General features: G+C 37.8%; 1 protein-coding gene across 3 annotated transcripts; it reads right to left on the reverse strand.

Moving 5' to 3' along the window:
- Positions 1–1,346: 1,346 nt before the first annotated feature.
- LOC131313624 (protease Do-like 9) lies at positions 1,347–21,114 on the reverse strand. 3 transcript variants are annotated; one of them, XM_058342029.1, is made up of 11 exons: positions 20,695–20,822; positions 19,783–19,991; positions 18,218–18,461; positions 16,524–16,723; positions 7,999–8,164; positions 4,565–4,756; positions 4,236–4,468; positions 3,964–4,050; positions 2,179–2,235; positions 1,969–2,076; positions 1,347–1,714 (listed from the first exon to the last, which is right to left on the reverse strand). In XM_058342029.1, the coding sequence occupies exons 2-11, from the start codon at positions 19,795–19,797 to the stop codon at positions 1,574–1,576; spliced, it is 1,443 nt and encodes a 480-aa protein (XP_058198012.1). In that variant the 5' UTR covers positions 19,798–19,991; positions 20,695–20,822; the 3' UTR covers positions 1,347–1,573. The 3 variants fall into 3 exon arrangements, with proteins under 3 accessions (XP_058198012.1, XP_058198011.1, XP_058198013.1); XM_058342028.1 differs by lacking the exon at positions 19,783–19,991 and having other exon boundaries at positions 20,695–21,114; XM_058342030.1 differs by lacking the exons at positions 19,783–19,991; positions 20,695–20,822 and adding an exon at positions 19,301–19,651.
- Between the last annotated feature and the right edge of the window lie 488 nt (positions 21,115–21,602).

The following is a 21,602-nucleotide window of genomic DNA, read 5'->3' on the forward strand; positions in this document are numbered from 1 at the left end:
TCTATATCGACAAAGTTGTAGCACTTTGAATTTACTTTCCAACCCTACTTAAATGACCTCAATGTTAGGGGTTTTTTTTGTTGTTTTTCCTTTCGGCTATTTGACCGAAGGCTCTACCGGTTGATTTTCCCAATCCGGGTCCTGGTTTGGTTTTCTCAGATCCGGTAAGTGTGGTTGGTGGGCAAATTAATCTAGGTTTTTTTTTTTTTTTGATCAAGAACACAAATATATCATATATAGAAGAAAAACAATACAAAGAGGGGATACTGCCGGTCCAAAATACAAAACAACAAACAAAACACACACAAAAAAAAACCCGCAAGGAATCAAAACGCCGGAGTCAGATCCATCGATCACACTCGTGAGGGTGGGTGGAGTGGCAAGCGGAGGGGCCAGGTATAGGAAGAGCAACTCTCGAGATGACCCGTTGCACCAACTTGAGCACGTCCCGGCGGTCCCGCCGTAGTCTAGGTCTTGTTCGTTTTCTGTTTTCGTTTTTTGGTTCTGGTTTGTGGATGATTTCACCTGTGCTCTTGGCTTTGGCTTGAATTGGGTGTCCCTTCGAGCTCTACTACCAAATCGGAGGCGAGCTCTATGCCCTGCATTTATGTATGCTCTGCTTTCGCAGCATGTGCTTGGAACCTTCTAGTAGATGTGTTCCGATGTCTAGGTTTGATAGTTTTGGTTATTTCCTGTATTTTGTGGTGAATTTTTATAACCTTTGAACTTCTTACCTTCGGGTATTGTGAAATGAATTGCTTGACTGCTCAAATAAAAAAAAAACAACCAAAAAGCTATGATAACAATATAGAGGACATTGCAAGGGTGATTGTTCTACCCTCACGATTAACTTTGCCTGATCGCCCTCACGATCAACTTTGCTTGGTAGGAGTACTACTGATTGCCATGGTAAATGATGGTATTATACCACCGCACTCAAATACTCAATTCACGTTTGAGAATTATTCCTGTCCAAAATAAAATAAACTAAACTTGAAATTGTGTTTGGTCAATGGAATTACCACCACAAGTTGACCCAACTAGTTAAGGTGGTGTTCCAATCGACCTTTATTTTTAAAAAGTATTTTTTCTTCAATTTTTAAATTTAAATATAATGAAAATGAAAAATAATTTTTTGATTTTTTTTTGCACCGTATAAAAGATCTCAATGAAATCTATCAAACAAGATCCATATTGGTAGAAAAATTATTTGCGTAAACATATGATTTTTGAACTTGAAATTACGTTCTTTTTTCCAAAACCTTCTTTTTTGAAAGTTGGAACACCCCCTAAAAATCCTACAGGAATGGAACTGGAAAACAGTGATGAAAAAAATGCAATGGAAGTTAACAAATTGAGTTTTCTAATGTCTCCTCTCTCGAAAAATTCCAAGGTTTCACAACAAAATAAATAAATCCAAGGATCTAACTCAAGCAAAGCATCAACACAAACCACATTAAGCAGTACAGCAGTTGGTACCGAAAACATTTCCTTCCTACTCAACAACTTAAAAAGGGAAAAAGAATGACAAATGTTTGACAGAAATTCTGGCTCCCCCGAAACTGTTCAAATTTCATATACATACTTGACTTTCTTCGCCTCGAGTCAACTTCACTAATTTCTTCAGATCATCAGACATATCACAACTTACAGAGTGTGCTTTAAGGATATCCGGAGTTCTTGATCTGGCAATGTTTGTCGGCAATACCAAAGTCTACACAAAAATGACCAAAACAAACTTGCCAATGTTAATAGGATGGTTAGATCAAGATCAACAATTAGTCAATGATATGGTAATTATAGGGTTGCCATAACACAAAAATGGCAAGAAGAATAACGCAGACAAAACAATCACTTGGGTTTCTTGATCCCACTGAAAGAGGGAAAAAAATCTAGAAGATGAAAAATTGATGATAAAATTAGGAGGCCTTTGCTGAAAACTAAGAATAAAAATGGAAAGGGGTCCACCTTCTTGTTTCCAAATGTGAACTTCATGAAATCCTCATTACAAGTCTCTACCATACTGACCAAGCTATTTAGTCCCTCAACAGGCTTATAATTGAAAGTGACGAGAACCTACATTGAAATAAACAAAAGAGGCATTTATAAGCAAATTAGCATCAATGGGTTTGTTCATTCATAATTTGACAACACTGAAAGCGACACAAATTTCCAAACCTGATTCTGCAGTGTAAACTCCGTCTCATACCCAGCATTGATGTCAGCTTTAAGCACCTAACAAACACATTCACTCCAAAAATAAGTACACCATACAAACATATTCATGCTAGCTTAACCTAAAGATATATATTCGCGCAAAAACCTTGAAAACAATTAAGGATGAGCAAATGTATGCCTTAGCACCACTGTGCCACAAAGGCTACCTAATAAGCATAATAATTGATAATTGTGTCCCAAACATTATATTTCTAGGTTCTTAAGAGCATCCGCAATGGGAATAATCAAAATCGATAATCAAAATGTGCCACGTCAGCATTTGATTATCCATTTAGTTCATAATCAAACTTAACAAACTTGACCTCCACATTGGTTATTTTTGTATCCCTATAAAAAAAAACCCCACAATACGCAATGCACCTATGTCCAATTGCAAACGAGTTCCAATCACGCACCCGACCACACCAAATTATTCGTCTCGATGAGACGATTCTAATGTGAGGTGTTTTTTAATTTTTTAGTTTTGAATTTGGTTATTGGGTTTGGTTATTGAGTTTTGGTTATTGGTAAAAGTTATTAAGTTTGGTTATGGAATGGGTGGAATTTGGTTATTTGCTAAAAGACTTGTAACTTTGCTTATTACAATGTGAGGTGTTTTTTTAGCATTGTTGTTAAGTTTGCTTATCCATACCAATTTTCTTATTACAATGTGGATGCTCTAAGTAGTGCTTGATACGTTAATATAATTATCTTTTTGAAATCCACACACAATTGTTGATTATGAAGGAAAAGATGATAATTGCAAATATATCGTCAAAATTGATAATTGTGTCCCAAATATCATATTTCTAGGTTCTTAAGTAGTGCTTGATATGTTAATATAATTATCTTTTTGACATCCACACACAATTGTTGATTATGAAGGAAAAGATGATAATTGCAAATATATCGTCAAACTATCAGCAAAGTTGTCAACCCATATGGTTTGCATGACCCACATGTTGGCTAGCCTAGATGGGTTATTAAGTAATTGGTAGCTACAAAACTTTGGACTAGACTACAATCTCATGGCTAGAGGCTAAGAAGCACGAATACGACATGGACACACGGATCTGTTATTTATCCAAAAAGTAGGACACCGACACGTTGAGGATAGGTTCAATCACATATATATATAACTATATTGCCATGTATATATATCATTGTATACGTCCCAACTTATATAATAGATAAGATACGATAAGTTATGAAGAATATAGCAGTCATGGGACTTGAGAAATCCTTCAAAAACAAGACATGGACACGGCTCGGAATCCTTAAGAAATCCTTAATGAATTCTAATTGAATTTAACATGAAGAATTGTAAGAACTACTTTTTTCCAACTTTGTACATCATAATATGTCAAATTTTGATATCTTTCATCATCACATGATATGAAGCACGGATACGGATACGAACACTGAGACATGGACATGGCAGGGAACACGACAACAATAAATAAATAATTTTTTTTTAAAACCAGTGGAAACATAGTTATCGATAGAAGCATTTTATTAATATACATAAACAAGACATGAGAATGGAGTGTCCCCTTCTCCCCATATCAACATGGGGACACGCCGGTTAGTGTCTAATGGATTTAAAGTAACGTCATTTTGCTACAAAGCAGAAGTCCTTGTGGGTTCAGCCTCTCTCTCGCCTAAATGAATTCCAATTCAATTTGTGAATACAATAAATTTTCACTAACACGTGAGAATAATAATAAAAAATGAACAGGAGGAGACCTCAAGAAGCACAACACGCTCTTCGTATAAAGCCTGGAATAAAAGCTCGTCTTCGTCTGGCCTCTCATCATCATTGTACCTATCATCCTAGGGTACAAAGTTTTTAATAAATACAAGAAAAGAAAGCACAACGGTTAGGAACATTCCATACCAATTATAAAGCAAAACTGATTAATGAAATAATATTCTACGTTTTATCAAAAGAGCCACCACAAGATATCTAAGTGAACTACTCACCATAACTCGGATCAAAAAAAAAAAAACCTACTCACCATAACTTGCATGTACGGAAAAGAAAGAGTTGTGAAAACAAATCCTCCAATAATGTAATACCGAAGAGGCCTCCCAATTATGTTGGCCGGGACGAATTGAATGTGTGTTGCGAGTTCTGTAATGAATTCACATATCTCGAAACCTCGGCGCACTTTAATAACAATCTTATCGCCAACATATTTCTTGCCAATAAGATAACTGAATTCTATCCTCCGTCCTCTTAAAAATGGAACTGAAAATTGATTGCAAGTAGAGCATAAATATAGAGATGTTGTCTAAGGATCAAATCTTGCATAAAACAAAAGGGAAAACAGGACAAAAGATTTACCTGTTCCATCATTATTAATGTTAATCCCATCAATGCTGAGAATAACATCGTTTGGTTTTAGAATCGCAGATTCTGGATAGTTAGGCTTGACTTCCGTAATAAGGACGCCTTGTTCATCATGTTCCATATTCATTAACATGCGCAGATAAAGATTTTCCATCTCTTGCCACTTGATGCCAAGTAGTGGGAGTCCTGTCGTTTGAAGATATGAATGGGGATGCTTAGATTGTTAAGAATCTGAAGAACCAACCACATGATTTAAGGGAAGGAACAAAGAAATAAGGTGTAGCAGCGCTGGCATTAGTTACAAATAGATAGATGGCATCACTAAATCCTTAGTATTAGTAAAAGGTGGACCTTCATATAGAGGCCAAAGGACCAGAAGCTATTTGATCGGCCCTAAAGCCGCTTATTCATAGAGTCATGGGAGCGATTTTGACACCATCCTCCTAGTAAGGTTTAGACAAAGCAAATCCATCCCATTCTTGTGACATAACATATGAGAGAGAGAACTAATTCGTATTACTGAATAATGACAGTATATGGTTACAATGCTAACACAAGCTTAAATAGAGAAAAGCCTATAAATCCCTAGAAATCTATACCTAAAATAGAAGATTACAAAGAGATATGATTATGATATTATCACGATACGATTTTATGCCTAAAATACAAGATACGACGAGATCACGATGCATAATACTTTCGCACCCTCCCTCAAACTCATGATGCGAGCCCAGAGAGCAAGGTGAGTTTGCCAAAGAAGTAACAAAACCGAGCAGTGGTGTGCATCTTGGTGCAATAGGGGCTGAAACATTGCTAAAATGGTGCTGTAGAGGTCCAAAACCGAGTGCCAAAACCTGCAAAACTGAGATTGTACAACTTCAAAGGAGGCAGACAGAACAGCACGAAGAAATCCAGATTTCTGAAGTCACGAGCAAATTTCAATACCAAATTCAGATAGGTCGCTACAACTCAGAGGTCCCGACAACAGATTCAGAGTCAGAGTCAGACGCTTGACACACATCAAGCCAGATGCTCAACCTTGATTGAGCAAGGAGCCCCGGAGGCGCATGCAGAAGACAGACAGGATACAGGTCCTCAGACAAAAAGCAAAAATATAGGTCGTCGGACAAACATAAAAGATTAGGATAGCAGACAGAAGAACAGATGTAGACACACAGAAGAGCCAGATACAGAGGAGAGAGCTAGAACAGATACCAAAAGGTAACCAAATAAACCAGAATAGAGGAGAGAGCCATAACAAAGCCAGAAAATCAGAGGTAGAGAAACAAAGTAAAAGTCAGAGAAACGGCAACATAGATGCAACCAAATTGAGTTACGAACACCCCCATGGTTCACTGATGGCCAAAAAGAGCAAAGAAACATAGCACAGGAGGCTGACATTGCTGACAGAGCTCCGGCGAGGGTCGCGCGGAGGCTGAAAGAGCTTGGCAAGTGCTGATGGAGGTCAGAGAAAGCTGTTTTTTAGAGGTTTCGAGCACCTACGCAGCAGATTTGAGGATTTCAAGCTCCAATGAGGGTCGCCGAAGGCAAATGGAGCTCTGGCGAGGGTCGCCGGAGACAAAGGAAGCTCCGGCGAGGGTTGCCGGAGCAGATACAGAGGTTGGAAAGCTGTCGGAGCAGAATTAAAGGTCGTCAAAGGTCTGTTGAGGGCTGGCGGAGGTGCATCGGAGGTCGGGAGGACTCGCCAGAAGTTCTACAGCGGTCGCCGAAGGTGCTACCATCCAACGACGTTGGAAACAGAGCGATTGGTGGCGGGCAACATCAGAAACAGAGGCAAAACAGATTGATGCAGAGACTGAAATGCTGCCACCAGTTGTAGAAGAAGGCAAACAAAGACTGATGCAAAGGATGGTGACAAAACAGATAAGTGCCCCCGCGGCGAGGCAACCATGTGACATAACATATGGGTGAGAGAACTAATCCGTATTACTGAATAATGACAGCATATGGTTACAATGCTAACACAAGCTTAAATAGAGAAAAGCCTAGAAATCCCTAGAAATCTATACCTAAAATAGAAGATTACAAAGAGATATGATTACAATATTATCACGATACGATTTTATGCCTAAAAAACAAGACACGATGAGATCACAATGCATAATTCTTTCACAATTCTAACTGATGAGGTGCCTAGGGTGAGCCCAAATGGAATTCTTATTACTCCAGATAAATCTTGTAAACTTATGTATGATTGATTATGAATTGTAAGGGCCAACTTTAAAAAGACAATATAACCACTGTTACGTTTCCACATCAAAGTAAAACGCATAATTCATACTCATCATATAATTCACAATAGAATATCTAAAAAACATGGGGGAAGCTGCGTTGAGTCAATGTTAATTACAGGGGCGGTGTGGCCCGACTTTTTTTTTAAAATAAGGCAAGGAGAGAAGAAGCTTGTGAAGGCGAGAAGAGCAGAAAGGGAGATAGAATAGAATAGGATTTTATCTTGAAAGGCGAGTAAATCGGCTTTTAGATGGTGTTGGTCCATGAATTTTCCTTTTGCCTAAATTATATAAAAATGGCTTCTCAAAAAGCAAGGACAAACTTGATCGTCCTCCTTAGGGATCCCAGATGATAGAACCTAGGAGAGCCACTAATTCCAACTACCGTCCATGCAAAAACCGTATAAAGGATAGACCAGTTCAAATAAAGAGAATCTTTTCTGTGCTTATATCCAAATCATGTCATACATGAGGAGCCTTCGTAAGATCCAGTGGAATAAGCGAACAGATAAAAGGTTTTTCTATTTCACTTATTTAATTTAAGATTTTAAAAATATTATTACGCACCTAATCTAATACGAATTCATGCATTTCTTTCTTTCTTTAGCCCCCATGTTACCAAGAATCCATTTTGATTGAACCAGCTAGTTACATTTGTTTACTCTAGGGACGTTTCATTTCACGTACCAACACCAAAAGACTTCTGATAAAAACCAAGAAAGAGAGTATTCCACACTCTCTTAGAGTATCGCAACCTCTATGAGAGCAAGCAAGGAAAAGACAGGCTTTTCCCACATTTGTTACTTAACCACATAAGAGGTTCCTCCATTTTATTCAATCAAAACTTTATTCAACCGTATAGATTTTTAAGAGCTTTTATGTTTACATTGAAGAGTTCTTTAAATTATAGGGCTATTTTGAATTTAATTTCTACTTATCGCGTCTATGTGGACTCGAACAATGGGCCTTTCTTTGTCTAGGTGTTGATAGTCCACATCTTCACAGAAATCTATTTCACCAAGCCAGTCTACGAGACAGTGCCCAAACACGTATGCAAGAATACATGAGTTACATGGTTGGCGATGTGGTAGTCACTGCAATTTATTGACTACGACAAAGAAGATAGAATATACATTAGGGTTACCCATTACAAGAAGTTGCAAAATCTAAGCATACCAGTATATGCTCCATGCTTGTCATAGTCTTGAATGAAGTGCTTAATAACTTCCGCAGGTATAAAATCACTTTTGTAGTTTTCGGACTGAAGCTTCAATCCTACACATTTGCATCTTTCATCAAAAGCAGGTCCACTGCAAGTCGCTCCTGACAAGCCTACATTGATCTGTTAAATACAAGCAAAGTATTTTGATTTGGTGAACCAAAAATAGACCGATACAGTTGCAAAGATCCGTGCGGTCGCTTTGGGCTCCCAAATTTTGACCAAAAAATGGAAGCCCCACATAGGCAAAACCCTAATCCTAGCCAAAACAGAAAACATATCATTTCTCTTGGGCTGCAATTGATGTCACTTAATGTTTATAGTTGATAATCAGAATCTATTAACCATCAGGGCTAGCCCAATCAAGGTTCTGCATACCGTACCAGTTAGGGTATTGGTTTTTCTATTGGTACGATATGTACCGGTACCGATCAGATACTGTTTCTGATATAGTGCTATTACCCTTATATAGTTATAAATTTATTATTTTTCCCATGTCGTCCAATTTATTATAACATAAACTTTCATTGGACAACACAAATTACACTCTCATTATATAAGCTCCCATAAGTATCAAATCTTGAGAGTTCAAACTTTATTTAAAAGAAAAGAAAAAAAAAATTTAAGCTCAGAAAAATAAACGGAAACAAAACCCTTCTTTTAGTGGACTCATCCGGTCATCTCCCCACTTCCTTTTTTGAACAAAGTACTCCACGTGTAAAAGGCTCATTTGGTCCTTTTTTAGAGTTCCAACACTTCATAAATTTTTCTACCGGCACCAGCAGCCGCTTCCCCTTGCTTTGCTGTTACGACTGAACCCCCCAACCCCCCCAATCTCGCATGCACAGGTTCCTTCTCTCTCTATTGGTGATCTGAATGAGATGGGACCGAGGGGTTTGTAAGGCCCAGTCAGTAGTGCAAAATGGTACCAGACGAAATCGCCGGTACCTCCATCTTGCCCGGTATTGGCCAGATTTTCCAGTACTCGCCGGTAAAGATCGGTATTAGAGCTGAGACGGTATTAGAGACGAAAAGTACTGATTTCACAGAAATCCAGTCCGTACTGGCCGGTACAGTACGAGATTAGCAACCTTGAGCCCAATGGCTAGAATTTCATTCCCCACTTAGAGGTCAAGAGTTTGTTTCCCATACCCTCCAATGTACCAATAAGAACATACTAAAAGCTAATGGACATAAGTTTTACAAAAGGAATAAATAACCAATACAAGTGCTCAATTAATTAGAAGGATCATCAATGGATGATTGTTCGCCAAATGCAAGCATTACTTGAAAAACAAAGTGTAGTAATTATAATTCCCTCCTTAGCATAACTTCCCAAAGTTGGAATTGATCAAATCATAGGTCATCCAAAAAATGATCATTTTTCTCAAGTTTTATCATTTAAATTTCGTTGCGTAGCCCAAAAAGTTTAGGGTCATCCCTATAGAATTGGCAGATTCGGTTTGACATTTGATACAAGTCCTAGCTAATACAAGAAGATATATGATTATCAATCAAACGTGCTGCCAACTATATATACTTAAATTGATAACCCATCGATGTATTGAAAATCAAAGATGATATACATATGTACAGTGATTTAAAAAGTGTGCGTGCGAAGTGCAGCGCAGCGCAAGGAGCACGCTTCGAGAATGTGGGCTATAGCGCAGGACTCAAAGGCGCACGAAAGGCGCTGAAGCGCGCGCTTTTTGTTTTGAAGTAAAAAACGATCTCACAGCTTACAGGAGGATGCGATGCACTAAATAATTTCTACCTTTAAAGTCGTTCTCAACCCTATTCTTCAGATCAAGGCCATTGAGCAGCCTCTTCTTCAGCCGATTGAGACCAGGACGCTTCTTCAGTTCTTCTTCTCCCTCTGATCGTCGTCAATTGACTCTGTCCAGACTACAGGTAACTTCTTCTTCTTCTCAGTCCTCCTCCTCCTCCAGTCCTCCTCCTCTCACCATCTCTTCTTCTTCCTCCTTTCTTCTTCTTCTACCGTCTCTCTTCTTTTTCTTCTTCTTCCACCACCGACGGACCGACGACCCACCTGTTTTTTTTTTCCAGTCACAGACCGACCCACCCACCTTTTTTTATTTCCCAGTCACTGATTCTTCTTCCACCACCGACCACCACCGACGGACGTCACGGAAAGGAAGGCAAAAGTGATTATTTGCTCAGTAGTGGGGTTTCTAGGGCTTCTATCTGCTGCCTTGGGTTTTGCTGCCGAGGCTAGGAGGATAAAAGTAATTAATTACCCATTTACTCATACTCATCAAGGAAGAGATTGAAGTGGAAATAGATATTTTTGGCATCTTTGTTCAGTTTGTTCACTTTGTTGAATTTATTTGTACTTGTTAATTGTAGATGACATCTGAAAATTCTAGTAAAAAGGACCCTGGTTGGAAGTATTGCGAAAAGGTTGATCCACACAATAATACCAAGTTGAAATGTATTTTTTGTAACGAAGTGAAAAATGGGGGTGTGTCAAGAATCGAGCAACACCTTGCAGGAGGAGCTAAAAGGAATACGGCGGCATGTCGCCGATGCCCACCTAAGGTTAGAGAGGAGATGAGGGAGTTTATACGTAAAAGGGATGAAGCAAAGAGTCAAATTAAGTCTATACCAGATTTTGATGATGCAATGAATGATGATGATTATGACTGGAACTGGACGATGATATTATTGAATCCAATCCTCGTTCTGAGAAATCATCTACTCACGGAAGCACAACCTCCGCATCTATTCATTCTAAGCCTAAAAAACCAAGAACCATAGGGCCTCTCGACACTTACTACACTCCTGAACCAGAGGTGGTGGTAGAAAATAGAAAAGCCAAGGGCAAACAGCCAAAAATTGATGAGAATGAACCATATAAGAAAATATTGAAAAACCGGGCTCATCAGGCTATTGCAAGGTGGATATATGATTGTGGGATACCTCTAAATGTTGTGAACAATGATAGTTTAGCACCAATGATAGAGGCTATTGGGCAATACAGTCCGGGTTTGCCCCCACCAACTTATCATCAAGTGCGAGTTCCTCTTCTAAAAAAAGAGGTAAAACATGTTAACAAGTTGATGGAGGAGCACAAAAAAGACCAGGAACAATATGGGTGTACGCTAATGAGCGATGGGTGGACTGATAGGAAAAATAGAACATTGATGAATCTTTTGGTGAATTCTCCGAGAGGGACCATGTTACTTAAATCTATGGATGCGTCTGGAATTGTAAAGGATGCAGAAATGATATATGAATTGCTTGATGGGTGGGTGGAGCATATTGGAGAAGCAAACATAGTTCAAGTTGTTACGGATAGTGCCGCGGCAAATGTGGCGGCAGGTGAGAATTTTAATTTGCTATTTGGTTGTATTACTTACTTGAAGTTATGAACAATTAAAAATCACTTATTATTCTAGACTTCTAGTTCTAACTTCTAACACCACTTATTTATAACAATTACCAGGGAGGTTGTTAGAGGCAAAACGACCTCACTTGTTTTGGTTTGCGTGTGCTGCCCATTGCTTGGATTTGATGTTAGAAGACATTTTTAAGTTACCAAATTTGAAGACAACTTGGGAAAGGGCAATAATGATTCATGGTTATATTTATAATCGACCCTTTTTGTTGAATATGATGAGGCAATTTACCCAGAGGAAAGAGCTCGTTAAGCCGGCAAAAACTCGATTTGCAACCGCTTTTTTGACTTTGCAAAGGGTTTATGAACAAAAGGGAAACTTAAGGAAGATGTTTACTTCAGAGAAGTGGACCAATAGCAAATGGGCAGAGAGCAAGGAGGAAAACATGTAGAAAAAATTGTGTTGATGGCCTCATTTTGGAGGAATGTGCTCATTGCCCTCAAGTTTGCATCCCCACTTGTTAAGGTACTTAGATTGGTTGATGGAGAAGTCAAGCCTCCAATGGAATACATTTTTGAGGCTATGGATCGGACTAAAGAAACTATTGCACATTCCTTCAATCAAAATAAGGAGATGTATGATGAAGTCTTTAAGATAATCGACAAGAGGTGGGAATCCCAATTGCATCGGCCTTTGCATGCAGCTGGTTTTTACTTAAATCCTGAATTTTTTAACAAAGATCCAGAGGCTTGCAAAGTTCCAGAAGTCATTGGAGGCCTATACAAACGTATCACAATGTTGATTCCCAATAATGATACACAAGACCTTATTTATGCCGACTTGATGAAGTATGAGAGAGTTGAAGGACTCTTCGGTAACCCAGTGGCAATAAGGCAAAGAAATACAAGGGCACCAGGTATCACCATGCTAACCTTAATCTAGTAACTAATTTAAGTCCTAAGAGTTGCACTTTAAGAATGTTTTCCAATATCAATATGCTATGGTGTGTAGCTGACTGGCGGGCCTCATTTGGTCAAGACACTCCCGACTTGCAAAAATTTGCCGTCAAAGTTCTTAGCCTTACTTGTAGTTCCTCGGGATGCAAGCGTAATTGGAGTGTCTTTGAGCATGTGAGTATATGATAATCAAGTTCATTCATTGACTTCCTTTAGTTATGTATGATCATGAATTTAAGTCCCTTGTATAATTAATTGTTAATGCAGATTCACACAAAAAAAAGGAATAGACTAGCTCCAAAGCGTCTCAATGATTTGGTATTTGTTAAGTACAATAGAGCATTGAGACGCCGATACCTCAAACGTGATCGCATTGATCCTATATCCTTGAAAGATATTGATGAGAGCAATGAATGGTTGGTTGGGAAGATGGAGGAAGAAGCTGTGTTTGAGGGTGATGATTTGAATTGGGATGATGTTGCTTTAGCTTCTGGAGCCGAAGAACCAAGGAAAACAACTAGAGCATCAAAGTTCAAAGTCAATAGACTCAACACCTATCGCGAAAATGACAAAACCAACTCCAAAGGCTAAGGCTTCAAAAGGAAAGACATCTCTTATAGATGAGGTGATTGAAGAGGGAGAATGGGAGACGGATGATGAGGAGGAGGAAGATGCGGAAGGATATAAATCAGAATCATCAGATGATGATGATGAAATTGAAGATGAAGTTCTTGGTTTTGAGAATGATGATTAATGTCTATGCATGACTCTAGATTTTATTGCCTTTAATCCTTTTGTTATGTCTCTAAGGCTAAACATTATTATGTTAGCTTTTCACGGATGATATGTTATGTTTCGTGTTTGGTACTTTCGTTTAACCATTGACATGTTATGTTTTATGACATTTGAAAGTTTCACGAGTGTTTGTTTGTGTTGAAAACTTGTTCTAATAAAATTTGCCTCGTTGCGAAGGAAATTTTTTTTTTTTTTGCGCTTCGCGTCAATAAAGCACACGCCATGCCTTGCGCTAAAGCCCCAAGGGACTGGTGCGCCTTTCGCCATTTAAAACACTGCATATGCATAAGTATGCAACTCCGCCTGGTTTGTGCTTAGAGCCTTAACTTTCTTTCCCAGCCGGTCCCAAGCCCGGATAACGGAGGAAGGTTGTGCATTAGATAGCTGACAGCCAACACGTAAAAAGCCTGTCAAATCTTCACGACATGAATAACCGATCCCAAGTGATTGAGACATAAGGATCGGTTTGGTTCGGTTTGGTTTATGTATAAGTATGCAGGTGTTTGTTGTAGCTGCACTTATGGCAAAGTCGCTTAATAAAAAGCAGAATTTTCTTTTCAACATCAAGAAAGAAAATTCAAAAAGCATACACAAAAATTAGCCTCTTCATCATTTTCAAAAGTTGTTTTTGGCACGAAAGCATAAAGAAACTGTGCAAAAAGAATAGCCAAAATTTGGAAACCGGACAATTCAACAAGAATTTAAAAATGACATCATAATTATGTCACAAACCTGTTAAAGATGACAATTAACAAATACTACAAATATTAGATGCACTTGTACAAATAACTTGTCTTGTTTGTTGTCCATAATATGTGATTGAAAACGTTCTTTACATGCAGTTTTTCAGTTCCCAATCCCAAGTTTTTTGTGGGTTGGGGATGACAACCGTTTGGAGGATCTGTGATTTGATTACAATTAGGGAACCTCTCGAATATCTTTCTCAAATTGATAAAAAAAAAAACTACCTAACGAGGACTCTAAACACCAATTCATAGACTCTAGGACCCTACTAAAACTAGAGGACACTACAAGGACAAAAAACATGCTCTAAATTTACTGCACCAAAATCCCACATCAATAAGCACCAAACAAGTGAGGCTTTTTTGTTCTATAAAAGCACTCCCCAAAACTCTTACAATCCCACATATGCTAGAGAAGTTAAAAACTTCACCGTCTACTCTAGTTTGTAATACTTCAAGCGGCGGTGAAGAGTTATATATACTGCAAAAAAAAAAAAGGGCCAATTTTTTTGACCCACGACCAGTTTTATAGGTTTGCTATGTCAACCGGCATTTTCTTCTCCGGTTTTATAACTTAACAATTTAGATCTAAAGACATTGCAGTGTAGCACAAAACTTATGATATGGGAAACTCATAAGCTGCAACACTGACACTACAGCAAACAATGCTTATGTGCTAAGAAGCATGGACTCAGAAGTGCCAATCACACTTATTTCTTAGTCATTCACATCAAAGAAGTTTTGTACAAGTTGCAGGACGGGTTGCAGAAAGAGTGTCACGCATGTGTTTGATTTAACATTTTTATTTCCTAATTGCGGACACAAAAAAAATGTATTGGACAAGTGTTTATACTTTTAAGTTCTTAATACATGTTACTTGAATTACTTTGGGCTATTTTGTTATTATAAGTCACCGGGGAGCCGTTGAATTGGTAAGTCCAAGTGAAGAATAAAGAAAAAATACAATCCTAGAAGGTTTAGGAGTCATGGATATTCAGAAAACCATCAACAAAATATGCACCAATCTAATTTGGAAAGAAAAAGCAAGAGTTTGATTGAATCCCAAGTTGGAAGTGGAATCAGGACAACTTCTGGTATTTTGACCCTAAATTTCCGTTGGTTTATTCGTTTGAGGCAATTCAAATTGGGTTGGAAAGCTAATTTAAATTTTAAAGAGCTACAACTTTGCATGAAATAGTAATTTGACTAATTTCCCAATTTTTGCCAGGTCAAAACAGGCTCACAAGATGACCCTAAAGAGCTGGAAAGAATTCTACACGAATTTCTCTGTTATATCTTGGAACCCTAGCATCTTTGGAAAGAAGTCTCCTATTCCTATAAATACATAACCACATACATTATTTGGGGTAAGGAAAAGAGGGAGAGAAGTTTCAAAGACTCATCTCATCATGAGTGGCTAAACCAATCTCTTGGATGTAGATGAAGCCACCATTCAAGTAACTATGTTCTTGAATTGATTCTAAGTTTACTATTCAAATTCGATTGCATGACAAGGACTCTTTCATTATATGAAGTGGTTTGAATATTTCCTACCTATCTTTGTATTATATTCGTATTAAGTATACTCATGCAATGGTTTTCTTAGATTGCGATTCAGGTGATTGAGATATAATATGCTAGGAGAGATCAGTCATGCCAACGAGACGATTCTTGCCAAGCCTAAGATAGTCTATGCAAATACGTGAGTCCCAATAATCCCCTTGGTGATTATTGATGGGGATTGCAAGCCCTAGCAGAATCTTAATTGATTTGAATAGTAAACTAGGTTTATACCTAATGTGTGTATGAAGTGGTGGTGGATTCAAAACAGAAGTGCTGGTCTCACTTATTTCTTAATCATTCACAACAGAGAAGTGTCAGACACCTTGCAGGACAGCTTGCAGGACACATTGTAGAAATAGTGTCGAATGTGTTTGAATTAAGATTCTTATTCCATAATTGTGGACACGAGAAAAAAAAAACGTATTGGACACGTGTGTCCAAAAGTGTACGAGGAGTGTTTAGGGATCAATAAACAGTTGGATGTGATAGGAACACAATCCATTTGTCTAATTGTAGTTTCCTCTGTGTCCAACCTAAACCAACTTAATAATGTGCAATATCTTCTCTGCAAAATATGCATAATGATAGTTCTACATTAGAGTTTTCCAATAGTTTGCTGTATGGATTGCTTATTGTTATATACCCATATTTTAGCATGAAGTTTTATTTCCTACTTTAAGAGGTAAGGCTAAACAACTGGTAAGTCTGGCATACCTTCGCTGTCATTTTGGAACCAGTTTAACTATTAACTAAAATTTCAATAACTCCACTGTTTCTGCATCTTTGATGATGTACCACATTTTGCAATTTGATAGTTATGAGAAAATAGGGTTAAGAAAAGTATTTGAGACATTAAAAGTAACTACTCTACACCATGACGCTATTACAAAAATTTACAAAAAAGACGACACAATCTATCTGCGAACGATTATAATAATAATAAAAACCATTGGAGGTTTTCTTGTGTAATATGGAGATTTCTAAAATTAAACTCCTAAGAAAGAAGAGGGACTCAACCATATGATTTGTAGTACTAAGAACATGCGAAATTTTCCCTTCAACGTACCTGAAAAGCCAGAAGTTCGGTGCCCCAAAACGAATAGCGTGTCATGCCCGAGCTCAATACACAAGTAGTAACCAAAGGCAAATAATCTCTATCTTCTCGAAGGCGAGTAATGATCACTTTATCCCCAGGTGATGGCATATCCCCGAACTCCACTGGCTTAACTCCATTCCAGAATTCATCATCATTGACTGTTAGAATTGCTGCATTCAAATCACCACATATAATATCATCCAATTGTTTTTATCGAAAAATTGGTCAAAAGTCCATGTTGCTTCTCTTTTTTGACGAACCAACCCTTATTTGCTGCAATTTTGTGTTTCCAAATCAGGATATGTTACAGCGATACATATGTGTATCAAAAAAAAAATCATTTTATAATTTCCATTGGGATATGTAACGCATATTGTACAATAATGCTTTTGGGGTTCTGCTCTACAAATAAGGTCCGACTTTTTTCAAATAAGTAATCATAGAATACGTACCAAATCGGGATACGCATATATATTTTATGATTTCGATACAAAAAGGATATGGAGTGGAAAACGTATCATTTTTCGAAGGAGACTATACGAATCGTATTATAAATATCTTGTATGGTAAGTTTTTAACAACTATGCATGCAGACATTGAGATATAATTGAGCAAGATCTCTGGCAATCCAAACAAAAACGTCAAACACTGCCAAATAGATTATTTGACCATTCACTTTTTCTGCACGACTAAATTCTACAAAAAAAAAAAAAAAAAAAAAAATATATATATATATATATATATATATATATATATATATATATATCATTTTTTCATTTAGGTAGAGAATATATACAAGAATCACAAGAATAATTATTTAAACTCGAGAACCAAACATGTAAGAACTAAAAAAGCCCAACATATGACCACAAATCAAATACAAATAAGAACAAACTACTCAAAAAAGCCCTTAGCTGGAGATACATAATCAAATCTGTACGTTACGAAAATTTCACCCTCTAACTACACAAAGCAACATAACCCAGTTGATAATATTACCTTTCAAATGGGGATATTTAAAACACAGTGGCATATAAAAGTGCAAAGCAGATCGTTATAGTAAAAGCAGAGCATCTCTTAGTTGCAGGGAGCTCCTAAAGTGGTGACACTCCCACCTTGGGAGCCCGTTTTTGCGCTCCCAACTAAGGAGCTTGATGGGAGCCCGCTCCCATTGAGATGGGAGCTCGATCCTTACGAAGATGGGAGCTTTTATATGATATTTGTGTAGAAAAACCAAGGATCTATCACTTTGGCCTTATTAATTGGTCTTTGATGAATTTATATATCTAGCCTAAGACATGATATTTTGAAAAGAAAATTATATATTGTACCACTAGCCCATTTCTTACATTTATGGAGGACTTGGACCATATTTTTACTACCTAAATTATTGTACATTTTGAAGTGAATAGTCTATGTTACATTATTTTCATAATATAAGTACACGCTCCCAACCTTGAGAGCTTCTATATTTCCCCGCTCCCCCGCTTCATGCAACTAAGGAGCATCTGATCAAGGGCTAGAAAAGTCAAATTGGTTTTCTTGAACACTTTTATGTAAAAAAGGAAGTAATGTTCGCCTAAATCTCATATTTTTTGCCAGATTTAGCAATACAAAAAGTAGTGCATCAAAATGATGCACAGAGAAAGGAATGTAAATCATACCAAGATCACACTCAGGTGCTATAGCAAGCATTGTAGCTGTATACTCTGTATACTCTGTACCAAAGTCATATTTCACAACTTTCAATTGAGTGTGGTGATCCACTGAATGAGCAGTAGTTAACACTCTTCTCCCACTCAAGATTAACCCCCTACCATAAGAGTCGTTTTGTTCCTTTCTCCACGGTGATGATACATCCGGTTCTGCAGTAGTACAAATTACCATGACAACTGCATGTAATTGTGGCTGGAAAAAGAATCCAATAATTAGCATACCCTTACTTTTGTGGTGTTCCGCATGATCACCGAAATGGGTAAATAATATAACTTCCAATGAAACCGCTATCTTATCTAACGAGGATCTAAGAAGAATGAGATAGAAATCTTAGATAATGCATTATCCTTTTAAAACTTCAGTCCAAGAAAAAAGAATTATCCGTTTATGTTTTTTGCTTTTGCTTTTCATTTTGCAAAGCCAACCTTAATCTGGCATGGCCGCAAGTAAATTCTTTTTTCATAGCTGAAATACGAGTAATTATCGCAAATATAGTAATACTACATGGGCATATCACCATTCAATAGGAAATCTAAACATCATCGTAGAGAGTGTACCACACTGTATTTGTGATTTTTTTATTGGCAACGGACACTTGGTAAACATGGTTTCACTGTCAAACCCAATGTCAAATCGTCATCATCACCCGTTTGGAATGTCTATAAAACCAGCTTTTTTCGTATTTTTGTACTTTTTGCAGGATTATCATAAAATCCAAATTGACTATACCTGCAAATTTTCAATCTAACGCAAAGAAATGTAACTCTCTATCATCTTTCATAAATGATTCTCTTTTTAATTATTCCTCTTTGATTTGGTGGTTGAGATCACGACCACGGACAAAGTTAGCGGGGGACCAACAGGGGCTGGCGCTGCCCTAACCCAATAGGACAAACAAACAACAGAAACACGCACAATTAGCGAGCTGGGTCATTCACGTATAGTCTGATCTCAACCAAATAAAAGGGAGGGGTTGGTGTGGGTGGGTGGGTGGGTGTGGGAGAGAGAGAGAGAGAATTCCTACTGAATACCTCTGTGATTCACCAGGAATAGAAGATGGATTTCGAATTACAACTTGGGAAAGAAGACTTCAATTTTTGAAAGATGAGAGGGATCTATAATCCTTTGCAGAGCAGATTGTCGAGAGATTGCATGGTCCTATTTGGGAAACTTTTTGGACCCACTCTGATGATCAAAACTTTTTTAAGTCTCGGCGAGAGCATGAACCCAGCCAGCAATCAGCTAGATGCAGAAACACAAATCGCAAAACTTAAGACAAAAGCGGGCCAAAAAGTCACGTTGATGTGATAACAATAGCACGTGATCGCAACACATAAACAAAATGAGTTTCGATTCCAGTGTGCCGCTCTGTTTTAACTCTTGGTGTGTTTCAAAATCAATAAGATTTTCCATATTACCGACTTCATCGAGAAACGAAAAAATGGAACCATTCCAATCATCAAATCGAGCCCGCAAAATAGCCCAACAGGAAAGGGACAGGAGAGAATACGACCTCAAATTTTTGCATCCCTTATTTCTTTCCTGTAAAGGATGTCGTACTGGTTGCAAGAGTGAGTGCCAAGCAGTGTCGTCAAAATTTCCGCCATAGGCAAGCTGTCTGTCTGCAAGAATGAGCGTCAAGCAGTGTTGTCAAAATTTCCGCCACTGGCGAGCCGTCTGCATCCTAGCAACTGGACTGCTCACTATGAACGTGAGACAAACCTGATCCTCGAGTGAATCTGTTGAATCCTTAACCAACCCATGCTACTTTTTATAGTATTACAATCTCTCCCTCGTGTAAAATTTGTTGCCCAGATTTAACAGAAAGTGGCAGACGACAAGGAATTTGACTTTCAAGAGAATCCAAACAGGCCTGTCTATCTGATTAAAATGATGGACGCACACGCCTTTGACTCTTTAGTAAATAATAAGATAAGATAAGACTTAAGACTGTAAGAGAAAGGAAAGGGTCAGGTAAGGTGATAAAGATAGGCTCCATTTGTTTGAAAGTAAAATATTTTCGGAATGAAATTGTTGTCTTCAATTAAGTCATTTTTCATCCCCGCATGGTCTGACATTTCCCAAAATCAAGTAATCAATTCTCTTCTTTTCCCAATTCATATTAAATCCAAAAAACGAGAGAGAAGGAGGAAGAAGAGAGTTGACTCGATTAAAATATTTCTGAACCATTAATCTGTCATTGTTGTTAAAAATATTTTCCGTGTTCCAACCATCACCGATAAATAAAAGTTTGAAGTTTGATTCTTGCAAAAACATTCTACATTGTAAAAGTAATATTTTACCCTGAAACAAACGGAGTCTAAGAAACGAAATAGACCAATAAAGATTCATCTTTTATTTCATCTCCATTCTTCTCTTTTTTTCACCATTAGAGAGCGGATAGTTAATTATTAATCAAACTTACCATATCCTCGATCCGGCCGTATTCTTCCAAATCACCACCATCATCTTCTTCATCATAGTCTTTATCTAACAATTTCTTCCCAAGCGAAGAGACCTCCTCGTCCCTGACAGAGGCGCGAGAGTAGAAAGACCTAATAACGGTAGTGCTATTACATTTACGTAGTCGAGCACAATGGTCGACCCGATCATCATGCGATGATGGAATTGAGAGGAACGATTGAAAACTCGTGTGGAGTAATTTGGAAGAAGAAGAAGAAGAAACCAGGGACGGCAACCGTACGGATTTCTTGGAATCTATGTGGATTGCCTTGTTAAGCTTATTAAAAAAGGGAGGAATAGCGATCGGAGAAGAAGACGTAGCAGCCAACATCTTGGCTTGGAATGAAAGAGACGACGGTACGGCTAGCCCAGTAGCCCTAGTAATTTATTTTCAAGGTGAGTGAGAGTTTGTCACTTTTCTTTTCTTTTTTTAATATCACGGCCCTTTGTGTATTTACTAAATGATTTGTTATGTGAGAGAAAATGGCTGGCAAAACTAATTTTCATTTTTAATTATTATTCTATTTCTATGTACACTTATAACCTATAATTTCAAAACGAATCCAAATCCAAAATCTCAAAACCAACGGGGCCGTTGTTTGTTTGGAGAAATTTTTTTGGTGCAAATAGGGTGTTTCAAGTGGAGGACTCGTGTAACGCATATGAGACATTCAAAAATACAACCAACGGCCCGAATGAATTTTTAAAAAAAGGAAAAAGAAAATGAAAAGACTGTTTCAATTCGGACTGTCGATTACTCTGTTTGAACAGCTCGAATGTGTTGCACAAATACCACGCGGTACCCGACTTGCAAACAAAAATTTCTCGGTTGGAGGACTACTAGTTTATTTAGGCTTAGAGGCCTGGAGC

The sequence above is a fragment of the Rhododendron vialii genome, chromosome 13a (genome assembly GCF_030253575.1).
Source record: "Rhododendron vialii isolate Sample 1 chromosome 13a, ASM3025357v1".
Taxonomy (NCBI): Eukaryota; Viridiplantae; Streptophyta; class Magnoliopsida; order Ericales; family Ericaceae; genus Rhododendron; species Rhododendron vialii.